The sequence below is a fragment of the Hyperoodon ampullatus genome (assembly GCF_949752795.1).
Source record: "Hyperoodon ampullatus genome assembly, chromosome: 2".
In the NCBI taxonomy this organism is placed as follows: domain Eukaryota; kingdom Metazoa; phylum Chordata; class Mammalia; order Artiodactyla; family Ziphiidae; genus Hyperoodon; species Hyperoodon ampullatus.
In genome coordinates, this window is record NC_136915.1 from 14,883,471 (window position 1) to 14,905,520 (window position 22,050).

A 22,050-nucleotide genomic window follows, 5' to 3' on the forward strand; every position below is an offset into this window, starting at 1 on the left:
TAGAAGGCCACTGCTGTGCTCCAGGTGGGAGCAGGGGAGGTGAGGTAAGAGCCTCCTGGGAAAGTTCTTCTCGCGTGCCAAGCTGCTGGGGGTCCTGCCTGCCCTCTGTCCACCGGGCTTGGTCACAGGCAGAGAGGAAAAGTGAGGGGCCCTGAATCCAGTGACGTCTGTCCAGGGATGCCATGGGAGCCAGGATGGGCCTGGGAAACTCCCCGTGGCAGCAGGGGGACTTGGGAGCAGTTGTGAGGGTAGAGAGTGTATTCACTGCAGAAATCTGGTGCCTGGCATGCCTCCCAGCTGATTTTCCCGTGGATACCAGGCCCATCAGAGGAGAGACCCCAACTCCTGAGGCTCCCCATCAGGAAGAGCCTGGGCCCTTCTCTGCTGAGCGGTCCTGCTGTCTGACAGCTGGTTAGGACGGTTTTCCTCTTCTCTAACATTGAACCCTCTGCTGCCCCCTCTGGACCTCCCACATAGAGCCATAGACTTTTTGAACTGGAGGAGGATTTTAGGACCCACCTAGGCCAGCCCCCTTCACCAGACCACAGAGGAAACCGATGCCTGGAGAGAGACCCCACAGAAGGCGAGAAGCAGGGCCAGGCTGAGGGCTTAAGCCAGACATGCGTTCAAGTCCTAGCCTTGGTCCTTATTGGCTGAGTAGCCATGGACCAGTGTGTTTGAAAACCTCAGTTTCTGCCTCTGTAAAATGGAGATAATAATTCCTACTTCTAGGTTCTGTAAGGCTCTAATGCATTAAAGCATTTAGCATGGAACCTGCCTCAGAGTGACCAGTGAGCAGAAGTGATGGTCAAGGGCCCTCCCCACTGCTCACCCAACCCGCTGTGTGCTGGGGACCCCATGGACCCCAGACTCAGGGTGCAGAGGAGGATACTCACTGAGCAAATACAGCCCCCCTCAGTCACCCCCTCAAACATCAGCTCAGCCAATGCTCGCTGAGATCTGCTCTGTGCTGCCCTTAGCTGGGGCCCTGGTCAGCAGGACGACCCAATGCCCTTACCTGAGGAAGCTCCCAGGCCAGTGGCCAGAGTGAGTGGTGTCAGCAAAGTCCAGCCACTGTTCAGGCCAGGGATGGAGGTTACTGTTCATGAATATGATGGCCAGTAGGTACAGGGACTTACCAGTACCAGGCATCCTGCAAAGCGTGCCACAAACATGAACCCTACGCAATAGGTACTGTTGTGATGCCCATTTTACAGATGAGAGAACCGAGGCCGGAGCGGACCTGGTGAGGGATGAGGTTAGAGAGGTCAGAGGTGAGACAGGTGGCCAAGGCCTCAGCACATGGGCCATGGAAAGACCAGGGGGAGAGATCATGAGGGCTGGATCTCTGAGACTCCCCGACCCCCAAATCAAGCCCTACCGCCCTAGCCAGGAGTTGGATCCCATGAGGAATGAGCTTGGCTCTGCCTCGCCCTGCTCTTGAAAAAGACACAATCCAGTAGATGTGTGATAAAGCCAGTAGAGTTAAATGTTCATCGATGAAACTGGGTAATGGATTCATGAGTGTTCATTGTACACTTATTTGAGCTTTTTGATAGGTTTGAGTATTTTCATAGTAAAATGTCAAGGAGGAAAGAAATACACAACCCTTTTCCCACAAAACGCCCCTTCTCCACGGCTCTTCCCCTCCCTGCTACCCCCCACTTGCCTCCCCTGGAAATTGCTTTGTGAGAAGTGAGCAGCCAGAATGATTTACTTGTCCTCTGACTCAGGAAATCAATCCTAAAATGCTGATGGGACAGGAACGACTATGGCTTCAGAGCCCTATGGGAAGGGAGGGCTCTGAGCTGGGGGGTTGGGGCTTTGGGAGGTTCTGCTGGGAGGTTGGTGGGAGTATGCCCAGCCAAGTACTCAGGCACCACAGTCCTCACAGGCACCCGCAGGCACCAGTGTCACCCTTGTCCTATGCGGGAGGCCCAGGAAGCTAGCACCTGCCTAAGGGACACATTGCCGGTGAGCAGAAAGCCTGTGACCTGGGAGCCAGGTGCCCCAGGGGCTGGGTGGGGAAGGCCAGGGGTGAGCTCTCTTCTAAGCCCCAGAACACCAGGACCCGATGCTTGAGGGGGACACAGTTCTGCTGGAAGGGACAGAGGTTGTCCAGGGTTGGGGAAGAGGGCGTGAGACCCACCCAGAACCTCCAGGCTCCAGTCCGTTGTTCTCAGGGGCTTGGGAGGGGGGCGGGGGGTTAATAGAGTAGCCTGAACTTGAAGTTGAACTTGAGCAGGAGGAACTTGAGCTGAGTGTCACTGCCCCTGGCCAGATCTCAAATGTGCTTGCCCACTTGCCAGGGCCTCCCCAAGCTTCCGCAGGCTTCTGGAGAATTCTTTGATAAAGCTAAAACGATGGCACCTGGTGAAATCGCCCAAGCGTATAATATATACCTCTGGGATACATTGAAAACATCCCCCAAATAGCCAGCCTTGCTGCTATTTAAAATGGGTTCGTGTCACGCCCCATAGATTTCATCTCTGCGCAAATGGCACTTATCGTGGGCCTGAACACATTCACTCAATTGCCACATAAACTACAGTGGCGTTGCAGGGCTGGGGCAGTCACACGCGGTAGCCGCAGACAGGCTGCTGGAGAGGCTGCCTCCAGATGGTGAAGCCGATGTGTGGGGAGGGTCCACCTGGGGCTGGCAGCCTAGGAGACCAATCAGAAGACCCGGAACGTGGACAAGCAGCCAATCAGAGCACAAGCAGAAAGTTGCTCCACTTCTAGGGGCGGGTAGTCTGGGGATTTGAGGTCCTTTGACCCAGTCAGTGCATACAGCCGGAAAGCCTCCAGGGATCTCTCCCTGTGCCCTGTCTGCCCAGGCCGGGAGAAGCCAGATTGAGGCTCTCCAACTCCCCTGAGCCTTGTCCTCCCAGTCGGTAATAATTTTCACAACTGTTACCAAGCGCCCACTACGGACCTAATCGGTAGTGCACATAACACTACCTTGGAGTGGGTCTTGTTGTCCCTGCGAGAAGACTGAAGCTTAAGAAGATCAAGACAGTAATTCCCCTATGGAACTTACATTAGAACCTCCTGGAAGGCTTGTTAAAACGTGGGTGGCTGGACCCCCACCCCCAGATTTCTGATTCAGCAGGTCTGGAATTGGGCTCAAGAATTTACATCTCTAACAAGTTCTGAAGCTGCTGGCCCCGGGGAACACACTTTGAGAACTTCCAGGTTAAAGCCATAGGTACAAAATAGCACTAGCATGCAAGTTCAGACCCAACATCAAGACCTATGGCCTGGCCTCCCCACTACCCTTTTGTGTGTGTGTGTCTGTGTGTATGCGTATGTGTGTTTATGTGTCTCTGTGTGTGTGTGTGCACTTAAACATATGTGTGTGCTTATGTGTGTCTGTGTGTGTCTGTATCTGTGTGTGTTTGTGTATGCATATATATATGTGTGTGTCTGTGTGTCTGCGTATGTGTTTATGTGTCTCTGTGTGTGTGCGTATGCATATGTGTATATTTATGTGTGTCTGTGTGTCTGTGTGTGTGTCTGTGTGTGTTTATGTGTCTGTGTCTGTGTGTGCATATATTACGTGTGTGTGTCTGTGTGTGCGCACAGGAGCTCGTAGGATTTTATTTCTGCATCAGCAGTAACCCAAGCTGCATCCTGCTCAGCCCAGCCTCACCGATTCACCACTTCCCACGCTGCACCACCCGCCTCCCACTCCCCTGCTTCCCCCAGAGCAGCCAGCCAGGGCCTCCAGTTGGGCTTGTTAATTTTATCTCCTACCACTTGGAAAGCACAACAGCTGTCAGGGGATGGGCGAGCCAGGTGAACGGGTGAACGGGGCTGCCAGCCAGCTCTCCTCGGAGAGGAAGGCGGGGTGGATGGGCTACGCCCGCAGCCACTGGGTACCCTTGTGACCCCACTCCACTCAGAAGGGCCCCCGTCTCCAGGCAGGGAGGGTCTGGGCAGTGGCCACCGACACTGGCAATGACCTGGACCCCAGTTTCCCACCCCTCGCCGGCGCATCAGCACGCGGGCTTCCACTCGCTTTCAAGGTTGGGGGTTGTGATTTGGCTCAGCAGATGCCACATAAAAGGGCCCCATTGCAGCTCATATACGTACAGACACTGCGTTTATCTCTGCTGTCACTGATGGCGGCTCCATTTGGGGGCTTTTTGTCAGTATTTTTCCCCTTGGCTGCCGTCACTACTCAGTTCAATATTTAATTTTCCCGTAAACCAAAGCGTTGTGCTTTTCCTTCTCTCTTTTTCTTGCTGGAGTCCCCCTTCTGCTGGTGGGCTGTTGCTTCCTCAGGCTTTTGCTGGGAGAGAGGGGTGTGGACATGGCTAAGATTTCAGCCCTTCCAAATTGGACAGGGATGGGAGGGCAGGACACTTAAGTCCCTCCTCCCAGCTCATTCATTTGACAAATGTTTATTGAGCAAATCCTTGTGTGTCAGGCCCTTGGATGTAGCAGTAGACAGAAGAGTTCCTGTCTTCATGGTGCTTACATACTAGTGGGGTGTGTTGGAAAAAAAGACAAGTGTGAGAACCAGTATATGAAATAACTATACCTTATGATGAGTTCTATGAAGAAATAACAAGGTGCTGTGACAGAGAATAGAAGAGGCACCTCGCTTAGATTAGGAGGTGGCATTTGAGCTGAGACTTGAAAGATAAGCAGGACCCAGCCTTGCTCAAAGCTGAGCGAAGGACTTCAAGCAAAGGAAAGAGCAGATGCAAAGGCCCTGGGGTTGAAACAAGCTTAGGGTGTTTATAGACCAAAAAAATCTCCGTATATTTGGAGCATGGTGTTGGGGGGAGGGTTGAGACAAGGCTAGAGGTGGTGGCAGGGCCCATGGCATTGGGATTCCTTTCGGGATTCCTTCCACAGGCTGTGTGCTTGTCTGTACTAGAAGTGAAAGAAGGAAAAAAGCAAACAGGAATTGAAATTGAATCCCTGCGTGGCAGGCTTGCACTAGCTCTGAGGTTAAAGAAAGACAAAGCTCCAGCCTTCAGAAAGCACACAGCCTAATGGAGAAACAGACGTGGGCCCGGGACAGAATGACAAGCACCTATGGGTATGACAAGAACAGGATGCTCCAGGAATGCAGAGGATGAGCCCTAACCCAGTCTGGCGAAGTGCTGGAAGGCTGCCTGGAAGAGGCAACAGTTAAGGGCAGACCTGAAGGATGAAGCCGAATTAACCAGCAGAAGGACTAGTATGTCCGGGGCACAGAGGAGGTGAGCAAGGAGAGGAAGGAACCTGGGGCATTTCAGTGTGGCTGGAGCAGAGAAGGCTTCCTGGAAGAGATGCTGTTTTGAGTAGCATCTTAAAGAAGCAGAGAGAGACTGGTAGAGAGGATGGGAAAGACACAGAGATGTGGGACTGAAAGAAAGAAAGAAAGAAAGAAAGAAAGGAAGGAAGGAAGGAAGGAAGAAAGAAAGAAAGGGAGAGAGAAAGAAAGAAAAAGAAAGAAAGAAAGAAAGGAAAGAAAGAAAGAAATTAAAATAGGAAGCATGGAGGAATATTTATATTCATGAACACTTTATATTGAGGGTGGTTTTCTTTCTTTTTTTTAAATATGGTATAATGACTGGTAGCTGATTGAAACAGAAGGCAGTCAATAGAGCAGGCATGCTGAGAGGAAAGAATGGATTTTTGCAAATAATGTAATTTTGAACTTGTCTTTTCCCTCCCCCACTCCTCCCCAAAATCTAATTGATTACCGCCCTTTGATAAATGACACCCAGAGCAGGAGTGTGCTAAGACCAATTTAGCACAAGTTACCCAAGGAAAAGGAGAGATGATCCCTTCCTCCAGACAGTGGCCACCCCTGAGAGGAAGAAGAACTTCCCCTCTATGTCCCTCCCAGCCCAGGGAGAAGTGAGAGCAATTGAAGAGGTAATATAAATAATCCCTTTCTACTTCACCATCCTTGTAGAAGGTTTATGTCCATATTCTCACTTGCCTCTTCTCTCAAAATCTTGGAAGCTGAAAGTTTGGCAGGATATGTTTTATCGAACCCATTTTATAGATGGGAAGGCTGATGCCCGTGTGGGTCAGTTGATTTGCCCAAGGTCCCATGGGATGTTGGTAACAGAGCCTGGGCTGGAACCTTGGCCTGACTCTATTTGAGCTGGTTCCCTGGGAGGAGTTGGGGGGAGCCTCATGGTGGGGAGAGAAGTTAACTCTAGTAGATACAGTTAGACCCAGATCTGCTGGGGTTTATGTCACAACAGGTTTGTGTTCCTGAATTGCAAAAGCCAAAGGATGATTTACAGAGCTAAGAGCCATCACATTATCTGCAAAGTGAGTTATGATGACAGAAACAAAGTTCTGCTTTCAAGAGAAAAACGCAGTATTTCAGAGTTAATTTCATAAAACCGATCACCCAACCATTGCCTCACTGTGTCGATGTTAACAGTAGAGTCTAAAGTAACTTTGATTCCTGCCCCCTCCTCAATGGCCTGGAACAGAGGCGTGCTGTGCTCTGTGGCCGTGTCAGATGTGAAGCCGCTTTACCTTCCCGGGTGCTGGACAAAATCAGTCGAAGAAACTTCTAGCAGCAATTCTCTCTGCTTAAGGCAAAGTCAAAAATAAACTGGGGGGCTTCCCTGGTGGTGCAGTGGTTAAGAATCCTCCTGCCAATGCAGGGGATGAGGGTTTGAGCCCTGGTCCGGGAGGATTCCAGATGCCACGGAGCAACTAAGCCCGTGCGCCACAACTACTGAGCCTGCGGTCTAGAGCCCGCAAGCCAAAACTACTGAGCCCATGTGCTGCAACTGCTGAAGCCCGTGCGCCTGGATCCCATGCTCCGCAACAAGAGAAGCCACTACAATGAGAAGCCCGCGCACCGCAACAAAGAGTAGCCCCCTCTCGCCGCAACCAGAGAAAGCCCGCGCGCAGCTGCAGAGACCCAATGAAGCCAAAATTTTTAAAAAATAAAAAAAGAAAAGAAAAATAAACTGGGAAGTCCACTGGCTTGACTTGGGGGCAGTGGATTCAGGGGAGTTTTACGGCAGTGGCCTCTGTTTGACCATGATGGTGAACTTGTAGAACTGAGGGGCTCTTCCTAATGCACAGGGCTGGGGTTACACAAGTACCGTGGTATGTCCACGAGTGGTTTGTAAATTCTGAAGCTCTGCCTTTGTCTAGGGTCTTACTGCTATGACTACTACTATTTCTCCCTTGCCCAGGCCAAATATGCCTGCCCAGTGTCTGTGAGGAGGGTCCTTTCAGGTACATGGTACCCACCCTCGCCCCAGGAGAGCATTGCACTAGCACGGACATCCCTGAAGACACACTCTCAGAGTCCATAGGAATGAGGCACTTATGTTGGGTGCATTGGGTACTGCTTCAGAAGACTGGGGAGAAATTGGTGATCTAGGGGTCTTTGTTAATGATTTTTTGCCATTATTTGCCACCTGGATCATAGCCAGGTGGCCTTGCTCTATACTGCTCATTCTGTAGTCCAGCTTTGAATTTGGGATTATTCTTGTCCAGGACCTTTATATCCGTGACTGCAGCTGGCCATCTGTCTTTGACTGGATACTGCTTCTGGGGCCACGGGATCTATTCCAGGCATAGAGTCATAAGGGGGCTTTGACCTTGGTCAGAGATTGTAGCAGGGATGGGGATGATGAGAATGGAGATGGGGTTGGGCTTGGAGGAGGGATGGGATGGAGACAGATATGAGGATTGAGTTGGGAATGGGGATAAAGATGGAGTAGATTTAGGGATGGGGAAGGGAATAGAAGTGGGAATAGGAATGGAAAAGGGAATGGGGATGGAGGTGGAGAAGAAAAAAATGGATGGAGATGGGGATGGAGTTGGAGAAGGAAAAGGATGGAGATGGGTATGGATGTGGGGATACAGGTGAGAATGGGACTGGAAAAGGAGGGAGAGATGGAGGTAGAGAAGAAGATGGGCACGGGGAAGACTGAGAGTAAGGGAAGGTGCTAGACCACGAGCCTAAGAAGCAGCACTGTGTGGGGGAAAGAGTGCTGTATGTAGTCAACAGAAGGGAAGAGAGGAGGAAGGGGGAGAGGATGACGTGTGGAGTGAAGCATCCCGAGGCAGCCAAGGACTCCCGGGTGTAGACAGCTACCTGACCACCCGCACTCAGAGCCCTCTGGCGGGCAACAGGAGGCGAAATGCAGAGTGACAGTGTCCTAGGACACAGCAACTGAGGAATACGTTGATGCAGAGTGTGGGAAGCCTGGGCTGTCCACGCTGATATTAGCAGCTCTGCTGTGTCATGGTCCATACAACTGAAATCCGTTATTGTCTTATGAGCTTGATTAACTGTACATATTGCTAACACCTGCTCAGAAATATAACAAGGGACAAGAACACAGCTCCCAATCAGGGTCTGTGTGGGTGGTGTGTATGACTTGGGTGCAGATCTCCAGAATGGGGATGTGTGTGTGTGTGTGTGTGTGTCTTGGGGGGAGCACTCATGCTGTACAAACAACCCTGGTCAGGATTTTTAAGGCCTGGGTGCCAGTCCAGGCACTGCCACTGACTGACGGTGTGACTGTAGGCAAATCTCTCCCTCTCTCTGACCTCAGTTTGCTTACCTGTAAAATGGAAGGTCTAGACTGGTCCTCTCCAATAGAAATATATATATATATATATATATATATATATATATATATATTTAATTGTAAGTTTTCTAAAGACCACATTAAGAAAAGGCTTTAAAAAGTTAAAATGAATTGAAATAATATATTTGTTAAATCCAATGTATCCCATGTATTATTTCAGTAAGTAACCAATATAAAAATATTCATGATATACTTAACACGCTTTTAAAAAATTGTCTTCCAGATTCAATGTGTATTTTACACTTACAGCACATATGAACTTGAAAAAGCCACATTTCAAGTGCTTAAGAGCCCCAGAAGTGAGCAGCTACTGTATTAGACAGTGCAGGTCCAGAGCATTTCTTGTCTCCTCACTAAACCGTGAATGCCCCAAAGGCAAAGACAATGATTTATTTTCCCAGACAGTAGCAAGGAGCCTCAAAGAAAGAATGTTAATAAATTCTGCTGATAAATGCATCTGACATGCACTTTCAAAACACTTTCAGGTACTTCTTTTTGAATCCTCACAGGTACTCTATAATTCCACTTTTCAGATAAGGAAACTGAGGTACAGAGCGGCTACATAACTTGCCCAAGGTCACATAGCTGGTAAATGGCACAGCTTGGTCTTTAAACCCTGGGTAGTGTGATTTAGAGCCCATACTCTTAACCATTGTCCTATACTATCTCTTTTATAATAGTGAGACAAATAATATTAATTAAAATTGCTAAACTGTATTGCAGGCTTACTATGTGCTAGGCATCTTGTAAGCATCATCTCATTTATTCCTCAAAGCAATCCTATAAGGAAGGTTCTAGGTGTCTAATTCCTGTTTGCTCAATGAAAGTAAGAAAGAAGGAACGAGGGGTTTTAAATGTGCCCCCTGACTAGCCCTGAGCCTCTAGTACAAGGATCCCCAACCCCCAGGCCGTGGACTGGTACTGGTCCACTGCCTGTTAAGACCTGGGCCGCACAACAGGAGGTGAGCGGTGGGCAAGGGAGCAAAGCTTCATCTGTATTTACAGCCGCTCCCCATCACTCCCCATCACTCGCATTACTGCTTGAACCATCCCCCCACCCCGTCCGAGGAAAAATTGGCTTCCACAAAACCAGTCCCTGCTGCCAAAATGGTTGGGGACCGCTGCCTAGGATTCTTGGAGGGTATACTTATCCCTACCCATAAGCCACGGTGAGCAGTGACAGAGAATTATTCTAAGCTCTAATTGGCATGGTCCCTTGATCTTTGGGGCATCTGAGGTAAGTAGAGCCACCCAAGGGAAGCGTTCCTCCAAGGATCTGGATTAAAGGTATCCATGAGAGTTGAGATGTGTCAGGTAAATGAGCATCCCCAGCAGCTAAAATGTGCACTTAGGGCTAAAGGTGCTAATAGGTACAAACTTCTTTCTTCTTTCCAAAGATATGTCAGTGTTCCAGCTTAGTGTCGGTGTTTGAGCCCTGGAGCCAGGGCACTGGGATTCAAATCCAAACTCTGTGAACCCCAGAAAGTCACTTCACCTCTTAAGTTTCGCCATCTGTAAAATGGGCATAAATAAACCCATGTAGACGCATGGTGAGGATTAAATGAATTAACACACATTAAGGGCTTAGAACAGCTCCTGGCTCCTGTTGGTCATTGTTGGTTCTTGCCGTGGGATCCAGGCTTTCAGTGAGTTCTAGAAAACTTAGATTGCAGACTGTGACTTGTGGATAATTGAAGTGTTCTGGTGTATTTTTCCCCTCTCGGAATTCCTTACCCCACTTCCCACCTGTTTCCTACCATCTCACACTTAATTACAGTTCTCCACCTATTGTTCTCCCACTGTTTCCCGTTTGTTCTGCTTCCCTTGTGACAGCACATGGTGGCTGCCTGAGTGAATGAATGGTTCATACCTGGCTTCGTTTCGCTAGACCTTAAAATAGAGCTGCCAGGCGTCTGTCGCCCCCGCCAGACTGTGAGCTTCTCGACGCGCTGTATCCGTTTCATCACTGGGTGCCTGTGGTGAGCACCTGGCACCATGCCCGCACCTAGTAGGTGTCAGGAAATGTTTGTCGGATTTAATTAAACTTAACTTGCAGGAAGGAAAGGCCTACCCCTCTTCATTTTCTCTGTGTCCCCCACTGCACTTGACCTAAGGCTACAAGAAGCCAGAACTGACAGCCTTTCCTAAGCAAAGTTGTAAGGTTCTGGCTCCTGTCCTGCTGATGACAAGGCAGTTGGGGAACTAATCTCAAGAATATAAGACTAGTGAATTCCTAGCACGTGCTAAGCCCTTTCATATCGATTAGCTGGTTCATCCTTCAAATGTGTCTGCCAAGGATTAATCCCACTTAGCAAATCGGGAAACTGAGGCTCACAGTTTTGATAACTTGCCCAAAGACATGGAGGTGGTGGTGACCTCGCTGGGACTTGGACCCAGGAGTGCCCGATGGCTCCACATTTGACCTCTCAATAACCCACGGTGCCTGGAGACACCAGCTTTGGCAAACCAGCCAGTAGTGGGCGGTGAGGAGAGCAGAGAGGGGAGCTGGTGGGAAGCGGGACCAACCAAAATAAGCCAACTTTGGGGGTAAAAAAAAAGAAAGAGGGAAGACTCTTGGCTCTAAATATCCCTCCAAGTCATCTACTTCTCCCGCTCTGCCCTCATCACGGTCTAAGCGACCCATCTCTCTGGCTTAAACAGCATTCTGTGTTTCCAGTCTCTTCAAAATGCAACTCAGATCATATCTCTGCTTTTGCTTGAAGCCTTCTTCCTCCTGCTCTCAGGACAAAGAAGAAAAACTCACAACCAGAGGTGGGCTGGTAACCCTGCTCTCTGGGGACCTGGGGTGGGGACAGGGGAAGGAAACAAACAAGAAAGCCCTGATTTGCAGTGGTGGCTGATTTCCATGGCATAAAGGTGCCCACCGTGGCCTGTTTCGATCTAGCAGCAGTTTAAGAACCGGTTCACAAAATTCCCAGCAATGTCACAATCGGCTCGCAGGAGCTGGTAGGAACCAGCCCCAGCACACCACTGCAGGCGGTGACCCACCAGCGGTGCCCTGCACATCTCCCCAGCCCCAGCAGGCACCACATCCCCCGCCTTGCCCTCCCACCACACAGCCTGCCTTCCATCCCCCCTGCCCTGAGCCAGCTGTCACGGGGCCTTTGCACATGCTATTCCCTCCACCTGCCACACTTGTCCTCTGCCTACTCTTGCGTACTCAGGCACAGCACGGCGTCGCTTCCTCAGGCTTGAGTGGGTCCCTTTACATCCTGTTATACCTCCTGGTATCTGATGCACTTAGCACAGTTGACCTTGTGGTCACTTGATTCATGGTTATCTTCCCCACCAGGCTGTAAGCCCCGTGAGGCAGGGCCTCGTCTGTAGGCCCAGTAGGGACATCCTTCTCACTGTCGTTGCTGCCAGTGGCACCCCCTGGAATTGTGCAATATTTGTCCCCCACCCCAATGCCCAGTGTGGGACCTGGCCCATCCTAGGTAATCGGTGGACTCTTCCTGAGCCTTCCAGTTAAGCGTTGGTCTTCCTGTGCTTCTCTTTTGGGTAGCTCCTCCCACCTCCATTGAGGTGGTGGCCGCTGACACACCAGCCCCCTTCAGCCGCTACCAAGCCCAGAACTTCACGCTGGTCTGCATCGTGTCGGGAGGGAAACCAGCACCCACAGTGAGTACCCCTGGAGTCGTCCCTCCTCGTCCCTGCCGGGCCCCCCTCCTTCGTGGCTCGTCCAGCTGCCCCTGTCACCACAGTGGTCACTCTGCAGAATGAAGGATAGAGGCCACGGCTTGCATAAATTAACTCTGCCCTGTCTGTCTTGGTTTGACCCTGTCCACTCATCTGACCTACCCAGGCGTCCATATGCCTCTCTTGCTCCCAGCCCCCTGGTGCTGAGAAGCCCCGCTTCTCCTGGATCCTGAAATCCTTGAACAGCACAGTGAGGGTGGTCTCCAGGGGAGCCCAGCCTCAAGCACACCCCTACCCCAGTTATTGAACAGGATGGAGACAGATGAGGCCCGGAGAAGGCAAGGGTTGTAGAGAGAGTCAGCCACTGTGTTCTTGACAGAGCTGGGACTCAAGGTCATGTCCTCCAGCTCCAAGTCCACTGGGGAGGGTAGGAAGGAGGGAGGAAAAGGGGGAGGAGGGAAGCGGGGAAGAGGGGGAAATCCCTGTTTGGGCCAACTCCTTATTAGACCCACCCTAAGCGCTTTGAGGTCTGTCAGTGCAGCTCACGAGTTATTGTCATGGCCGCTCTAAGGGGCGGGGGTAGGATGGGAGAGCACGTGGAGGGCTGTGTCCTAGCCCCTAATGTCACATGCACCCAATGACCCTGAGCAGGAAGACCTGCCCTCTGCTTCTCAGGTTCTTTGAGGAGGTTTAGGGCGTGGGCAACATGATAGTTTTTCAGCATTTTTAGAAGCAGCAGGACCTGTTTGGTCTGATTCAAGTACACAGAAGCCCCATGTTGAAAACATTTAAAAGTGAAGGAAGGGTAAGTTGCCCTAATGGGTCCCTGAAGCACCTCTGTGGAACCCTTAGAGTTCCCTGAACCATACTGAGAACCTATGGGCTACAGGCTCCCAAGGCCAATTTTGACCTTATATGATACTTTGAGTCTTGACCTTGGGAGTTTCACACATCCCTAGGGGCGGGGTTGGAGCCTTGGGCAGGGGGATTAGAGTTCAAGGTGGAGAGGCAGGGGCTCTCCTCCTTCCAGACCCTTGACTGTCTCACAGGCAGGGTCCAGTGGGGTGACCTTGGGACCGGGCCAGCCCCACCCCAGGACCAGCTGTCCAGGACAGGGCAGGAGTGGAGAGAACCAAGACAGGGCAGCAGGCAGGTGCTCAGAGGCACAGGGGGGCAGTAGGCAGGGGTGCAGAGATGAACCTTTGATGAGGCCCATCTCCCTCCACCTGCACCTTACAGTCCTGAGGACACAGACCCAAAAGCAGCTCCAAAGCCAGCAATTGGTGAAAGAAGAGCGTGGTCCCAAGATTTCCCTTTGGAGCCCATAAAGAGGTCTGCCGTCTCGAAAATGAGACAAGCTGGTCTTTTTCCCCAAAGAAAAACTCCTTTTCTGCAGGGCACAAAGAAAGTCTCCTCACCGCCCTGGGGCTGCAGGAAGACCCCTCCTCCCCCAGCTGGCCAGCTCCTGCCATTTAAGACATAGCAGTACAATATTCAAATATATATATGTAAAAAGAATATATATATATATATCTGAAAGGTCCTCATCTCCCCACATTCCAGGCACCTTACATTTGCCTGGGATATCAAAACTTGAAAGAATTCTTTGACATAAATTACAAACCTGCTTTTGAAGCACTTTTCAAAAAAAGAAAGAAAGAAAGAAAGAAAGAAAGAAAAACCCCAAAGCAGGCTATTATGTGCATAAGAGATTCTTCGCTGGAGCTGTAAACTCTGACAGACTCTGCGCACCCCACGTTTCATTCGCCCCTCCCACCCGGTCCTCCCCCGCGTCCTCTGGCTCCCTTTCCCCACTGGCACCAGCGTCCCCAGAGCTGCTTCCTGGGCTCCTCTCACCCTGTCTCCCATCGATTGATTTAAAAAAATACACCCAATCCCCACAGGCCCCTGGCGTATGTACCAAAATAAAAAGACAGCAAATTAAATGAAATGCCGCCTGTCAAAACTCCAATTCCCTATTGGCGGAGGAAGTGAGAAGATGTGGCCTTTTGCCTCATTCCGCACCCAGTTCCTTCCCACACGCACACCTGTTTCCTGTCTTCCTCTCCAAAACCTCCAGCATGTGCACACACACACACACAGATCCTTTCCTTCTCCTTCTGACATCTCACTTAATCTCTGGTGCTCTTCCACCTTCGCTCTCACCCACCTGCTCTCCCCAGGTGGGCACGGACCACCCCCTTGGAGCCCAGCGGGGCTGCCAGGGCTGTGTCCAGGGTGCTTTTTCCACACATTGTTTCTCAGCATCCAACAGCCTCATAAAGTAAGTGTTCTTATTCCCTTCATGAAGTAGGCGTTCTCAGTAAGGAAACTGAGGCTCAAAGAGGCTCACCAGCTCAGCCTCTGCCACCAGAGCCTGCGTGTCCCCATTGAACCGAGCTGACTCAGAGCGCTTGGGGTGCTGGAGGGAGAGGGACAGAGAGCGGTCCATCTGGAAGGCTACTAGGAGGAGGAGGCTCCTGAAGGATTGGACTCCTGTGGCCAGTTCCTCTGAGAGCCCACTGGGAGGTCCATGTCATTGGGGCAAGATCTTTTCCCACACCCTCCTTGCAATTTCAGGTTTATTTCAAACGAGATGGAGAACCCATCGACGCAGTGCCCCTGTCAGAGCCGCCGGCTGCTAGCTCTGGCCCCCTCCAGGACAGCAGGCCCTTCCGCAGCCTCCTGCACCGTGACCTGGACGACACCAAGATGCAGAGGTCACTGTCCCTGCTGGACGCTGAGAGCCGGGGCGGGCATTCCTACACAGAGCGCCCCTCCCGCAGCCTGACCCCGGATCCCAGCATCCTCCTCCAGCCAACCACCGAGAACATCCCCGAGACGGTGGTGAGCCGCGAGTTCCCCCGCTGGGTCCACAGCTCCGAGCCTGTCTACTTCCTGAGCCACAGCCGTACGCCAGGCAGTGACGGCACCGTGGAGGTGCGCGCCCTGCTCACCTGGACACTCAACCCGCAGATCGACAACGAAGCGCTCTTCAGCTGTGAGGTCAAGCATCCGGCACTGTCGATGCCCATGCAGGCAGAGGTCACGCTGGGTGAGGCTCGATGGAAGCCACTCTGCAGGGCCCCTGCAGAGCTGGGCGGTGGGGAGCCTTGGAATGGGGCGGGCTGCCGGCCACCACGGAGATGGGAAGTTGGAGCGAGCCGGGGTCGGGGTTAGGCACGGAGGTCAGCGTCAGGCTATCTGGGAGGTTTGCTGAGCTGTGTTGGAGGACATGGGAAATTACAGGGAGGTCTGGGGAGTTTGCTCCAGCAGGATCAAGGATATGGAAGTCATGGAAGTTTTGCTAGATCAGTGTTAGAAACATGGGAGGTTTTCAAGATTGAAGATGGAACGGGACAGTCCCAGGGGAGTTTGCTGGGTGAGTGAAGAAGACACAGGAGTTGGGACTCAAGGGAGAGTTGCTGAGTCAGGTCAGGAAACGTCCAGGGAAGGATGGGAACATAGGAGGTGACAAAGGGGTTTTCTCAATTGAAATAAGAGACCCATGAGTGCAGGGACAGTTATTAGGTAAGGATCATGAGCGTGGCAGGTCGGAGGCTTGTTGGATTAGGGTCAGGAATACTGAAGGTAGTTTTGCCAGCTTGGGGCAGGGAATGTATGGGACGCGGGAGGTTACTGCTGTTGCTTACACTTTTAAGTACAATGGAAACCCTGTCATCTGCAAGGATGTGGGATGTGGGCTCAACCAGGAAACTGGACACCCAGGGTTAGCTCAGCCTGAGAACCCAGTCCCCATCTGGGACCTGCCTCCTCTTCCCACAGAGCACCAGCTCTGCATGTCCCCAGAGCAGATCCTTGCTTCCCCTTGTACATCTCCTCCCAGCTGAGTAAAGGCAGGGAGACAGGACATGTGGAATCTTCTCTACTAGAAATATGAGGCTCTCAGAGCCAGGATTTATATTGACTGGGGTGGGGTGGGGCAGGGAGATGGGCACACTGACCCAGTACTGGCCCTCTTTGCCCACAGCCCTCTGGACCTTGGTTTTCGGTCCCCAGAAGCTCAACCCAGAGCCCAAGATGCCGGGGCTTGTCCCCTCCATCTCCTGCAGTGGTGAAGAGCTGCATGGAAACATCCACAGCCCCTAACCGAGGTCCCTCATGACCGAGGACAGATAGCAATGACTGACGAGGGTTGAGACCCCAGCCTGTGCTGGGGGGTCCAAAGACTGTCTCTGTTTTTAGCGAGTCCACCAGAAAACCCAGCACCAACTCTGCACCAAACACCAAGAAAAGGATTTCATGTACATATAACACCTACTCTGTGCCAGGAACACAGGCAAGCATTCTCTCATTCACTCCTCACAAGCAGTTTACCATGCAGTCCCATTTTACAGGTGAGCAAAACTGAGGCTCAGTTTGGTAGGGTCCCTTTCTCTGAGTCACCAACTTATAAGTAGCAGAGCTGGGATTTCCAGCCAGGTCTGTTGGTGCCTTCTCCAATTCCCCTATGCCAACCACTGAACTTACCAGCCCCAGGACTGGGCACCCTTGCTGGCTATGGGGTTAGTTGTCTGAAGTCTGATTAAAATGGCCCTTTGATTCCAACAGGCCACTTGCCCACACAGAAAATAATAATAAGGGCTAACATTTACTGAACACCTACTATATACCTTGGACCGTTGCTTTTCTCACATGAACACAATTAGTAACCCAGTTACCCAATTGGTAATCCTCATGGTCACTCAATGAGGTCAGCGTTATTAGTATCCCATATCACAGACGAGGCAACTGAGGCGCAGGGAGGTTAAGTAATTTGCCCAAGGTAAGTGGGGGAGGGTTCAAAGGCAAGCAGTGTGGCCCCAGTGTCTTGCCCTTAGCCTCCACTCACTGTGCTGCCTCAGGGCATCTGTTGTCATGGTGCCTGCCCCCTGAGTACCATTTGCTCATCATGCCATAGAAACTTCACAAGCACCCCTTATGGCCAGGCCCTGTGCCAGGCGCTGGGATGACCCCCACGCAGAGCCTGCCCAGACCCCTATCTCAGCCTTCCCACCTTGCCAGAACTCCCGCCTCCAGTTTCTCTGGACCCTCCATCCTTCCCAGAGTTCCTTCTTGCATTTGAACCTCCCTGTCCCCAAGATACAGTCTGCTTCCAGGCTGGGAGGCGGAGCAGCCTCGACCCTTCAACGGGATGCCTTGCCCGTGAAAGCCGCCCCCAGCCTCTCTTGCCCCGGGCTCGACTTCTCATGGGAGGGTTCCCTGTCCCACCCCCACAGAGAATGAGAAAGACGAGACCAGACAAGGACTTCCGAGCAGCTGGAAAGGTGAGCTTGCAGTTCACATCTCCCAGTGATGGACGGGGTGCTGCCCCTGGCTTGTTCCACCCCCTTCCCACCCCCTATCCCAAGCCATAGTAAAGCACTTGCCTGCCCTGTCCCAGATTCCAGATGGTTCCCTTGACCGGAGCCACCTTGGTGTGCACCCCCAACCTCCATCATCAGAGCAAGAGGAAGGCCCACTCACAGGCAGTGGGCATGACATATATGTGTGTGCCCATGGGGAACTGGGGGACACAGCAGGGCCACCCAGGTGAAGGGGCCAAATTGGGTGGGTGAGTGAAGAGACCCCCAGCTGGCTTCCTGTCTTACCCTAGCTGCTGTCAGTTGCTGAGATCTCAAGCCTCTTAGGTCTCTGAGCCTTATTCTCTGACCTGTTGAGTGGGGGAATAATAGTAACCTCATAAATGTTTGGAGCATGCACTGGAAGCCAGGCTCTATGCAAGATGCTTTTCTCCAAGATCTCCTTGCAGTGACCCTATCAGGCAGCTGAGAGATGCCATCATTATCCGCATTTTATAAGTAAGGGAACCCAAGCTTAGAGCAACTCTCCTCAGGTCACCCAGCCAGGTCTGACCCCAGAGCCCATGCTCCTAACCACTGAGCTCTACTGCCCATCCGGTGGGGCTGTGGTGAGGACCCATGGAGCCAGTGGGCATAGCCGGTGGAGAGTGGTGTGAACCAGAGGGGTCCCGAGTGAGTGCTTGCACTTCACACAATCAAGGCACCCTGTACTCTGGCCATAGGGGTGAGACAGAGGGCTGCATGAGATGACCCCAGGGCACAAAATCCAGTCATCTGGTCAGGACTTTAAAAGTTAGGCCAACAAGGGTTGGGGCATGCCTCCCTGTGATGACCCTTTGCTTCTTCTGTTCCCACTGCCAGGGATGCCCTCCCCAGCTCAGATGCCACTGCCCCTAAGAAGACAGACGCCTGGTGGTCCTAGAGCCCATCTCAGTAGATAGCAACTACATTCTTCCCATTGATCAAGGCAGAACCCTTGGAGTCACCCACTTTACCCCTCTTTTCTCCTACCCAACAGCCAAGCCATCCTTAAGCCCTGGCAGCTCAACCTCAGAATATATCCCACATCTACCCTGTCTCATGGTTTCCTCTCCGACCACCCAATCTAAGCATCAGCAGTTCACACTGGATTATTACAGTAGCCCCCAAACTGGCCTTTCTGCTTCCACTTATGTGCATTTCTGTTCTCCACTCTGACTGATCTAAAATATAAATCCACATACACACGCACCCAAAACCCTCCAATGGTAGACAGATTGATAGAACAAAAAAAGAGCCCAGAAATAGACCCACATATAGTCAGTTGATTTTTGATAAAGGTCCCTAGGCTGTTCGATGGGAAAAGAGAATGCTTCCTAATACATGGCCCCGGAACTACTGGATACACTTAAGGAGGAAATGAACCTGACCTCTACCACACGAACACACACACACACACACAAGAATTAACCTGAGATGAATCACAGACCTCAATGTAAAACCCAGCATCATAAAACTTCTAGAGCAAAACACAGGAATATATCTTTGTGATACACTTAAGGAGGAAATGAACCTGACCTCTACCACACACACACACACACACACACACACACATACAAGAATTAACCTGAGATGAATCACAGACCTCAATGTAAAACCCAGCATCATAAAACTTCTAGAGCAAAATACAGGAATATATCTTTGTGACACTGAGGTAGGCAAGGATTCCTTAAAGAGTCACAAAAAGCACTAAATGCAAATTTGAAAATTGGTGAATTGGACTTAATCAAAATCCAAATCTTCTGTTCCTAAGAAGATACTTTTAAGAAAGTGAAATGTGGTGAAATGGAAAAGCAAACTACAAACTGAGAGAAAATACTCTCAGTACAGATATATGATGAGGGTTTTGTACCCAGAATATATAAGGAACTACTGCAGATCAATAATGATAAATCAGATTTTAAAGAGAGGATATACAAATGGCTAATCAGCATATAAAAAGATATATAACATCATTAGGGAAATGAAGACTAAAACCTCAGTGAGATACCATTTCACAACCACTAAAATGCCTAACATGGGAAAGACGGACAACACCAAATGTTGGCAAGGTCGTAGAACGACAAGAACCCTCATACAGGGCTGGGAGTATAAAACGGTACTACTGCTTTGGAAAACTAGTAGTTTCTTACAAAGATACAAATACCCCTCCCTACTCTATGACCCAGCAATTTCACTCCTAAGTATTTACCCAAGAGAAATGAAAACATACGTCCACAAAGACCTGAATGTTCACAGCAGCTTTACGCATAACAACAACAACTGTAAAAAAAACCCCATATGTCCGTAACTAGGAAAATGGATGAACCTGTGATATATTCATATAATGAACCACTTCTCATCAATACAGTTGAATGAACTCCTAATACACCAACAAGATGGACGAAGCTCAGAAACATGGTGCTGAGGGAGAGTAGTCAGGCTGAAGAGTACAAACTGCACGATTCCATTTATATGAACTCCTAGAACATGAAACAAACAAACCTCTGAGGAGAGAAAGTGGAACAGTATTTACCTATGGAGGGTGGAAATTGACTGGAAGAAGGCCTCAGGGTACCTTTGGAGGGATAGGAATGTTCTCGAATTTGGTTGGGATCGTGGTTACATAGATGTTCACATGTATGAAGATTTGTCAGATTGTGTTCTTAAGAACAGTGCATTCCCCTTATGTGAGTTTCCTCACAATTTAAAAATATAAGAAAGTCAAAACAAAACAAAATAATCCCCTAGACCGCCATCACATCTAAAATTACATCCCCGCGGTGCTCATCTTTCACACTCGTCTCTGTTCCATCTGCTCCAGCCACAGGGTTCTCCTCACTCTTCCTTGAATATGCCCAGCTCAGACCCACCTCTGTGACTTTGCACTGTCCTTCCTTTCTGCCTAGATTAATCTTACCCCAGGTATTCTCAATCCCTCCTTCATCAGATCTCTGCTCAAATCTTCTACTCAAAGCCTCCCTCCTTGAACACCCTATGTCAGCCTCCTCCTTCTGGCCCCATCAATTCCTTACTTTGCTTTGCTTTCTGGCATTGTGTTTATCTCCACCTGCAAGTATATGATATATTTTCTTATTGCCTGGATCTTCCACTAGAATTTAAGTTGCACATGGGCACCTGACTTGTTCACATGGTACAGGGCTCAGCACAATCTGTAACATATGACTTAATAAACATTTCCCTAATAGTCAATTAGTGAATACTTTTCTGGGTTGTTGTGAAGATTATACAAGGCGTGCCTACAAAGTGCTTAGCATAGTGGCAGGGTAAGTACTCGGTAAATATAAGCTACTATTGTTATTCATTATTGTATCCCCAACATTGCCCTGCAGAGTCATCGACACAGGTTAGGCATAAAGAACTAGATGGTTAGAGTAGGCGAATGAATGGGTGCGTGAGTGGATTAGTAGGTTTATGGGTAGGTATATGGATGGATAAATGGATGGATGGATGTTATGGTGGAGGGATGAATAATATGATGGAATGATAGATGAATGGATAGAACAAATGCTTGGATGGATGGATGAATGATATGATGGAGGGATGAATAATATGATAGAGTGATGGATGGATGGCTAGAATGAATGCTTGGTTGGATGACTGAATGGATGCATGGATGGATGCATGGATGCACGGATGCGTGGGTGGATGAGTGGGTGAGTGGTTGTCTCAGTGAACACCTAGAATTCCTGTGGTGGGGCGCCTAGAGGAGCTTTCCGTGAGATTTCACAAGGCTCTCCTTGCAGCAAAATGCTAAGCAGAGTAAAGAGAGCAGTTATATAATCAGGATTTTTTGTACGCCCCTGAACAGATGCACACCACTTCACATTTCACATTTCCATCTCATATCTCTCCCCCATTGTCATTTTCACAGCAACTCCTCAAATAGTAGGATAGCGGTCTATTCTCCCCATTTACAGGTGAGAAAATTGAGGCCCAACAAGTTGAATTGACTCATCCAAGTCCCGTAACTGGAGAGTAGAAGACAGGCCTCAATCCTGGGTCTCCTGACTCCCACTCTTTCCATAAGTCCAGGGGTTGAGGGGAGGGAAGTCCCAGGGGCTGAGAACCTTCCTTCAGGTACCTTCAGTGGTGTGTTCTAGGGGCAGGAGAGAGGGGCCAGGACTTGACCGCCAGGAGCTGCCAATGGGTGTCAGCATGTGGTGGAACGTGCGGGTGACAGCAGCTGGCCCGGCTTCCAGAAGCGTCTTGATGCAGCAGTGAGGGCAGGAGTCAGAGGGGCCACCTGCCACCAAGGCTCTTGCCAGTCGGCAGCTGCCAGGATCGAGCTTGGAAGAGTGAGGGCAAAGCAGACCCCTTGCCTACCCACCCTCTGCCTCTCGGGGTCAGCTCCACACAGGAGCCTCTGGACCTGGCAGCTCAGGGCAGCAGGGGAGGGGTCTGGCTGCCCACGTGGACGAAGGCATCCAGCTTTCCCCCTCCTC

At 50.5% G+C, this 22,050-nt stretch overlaps 1 protein-coding gene across 1 annotated transcript in view; it reads left to right on the forward strand.

Moving 5' to 3' along the window:
* IGSF21 (immunoglobin superfamily member 21) overlaps positions 1-22,050 on the forward strand; it is a gene marked incomplete at both ends in the record, with an annotated part of 248,978 nt that overhangs the window by 222,518 nt on the left and 4,410 nt on the right. The window contains 2 exons of the mRNA XM_079696469.1: positions 12,109-12,224; positions 14,823-15,297. Coding sequence (XP_079552595.1) covers positions 12,109-12,224; positions 14,823-15,297 — 591 coding nt within the window. The remainder of the gene's footprint in view (positions 1-12,108; positions 12,225-14,822; positions 15,298-22,050) is intronic.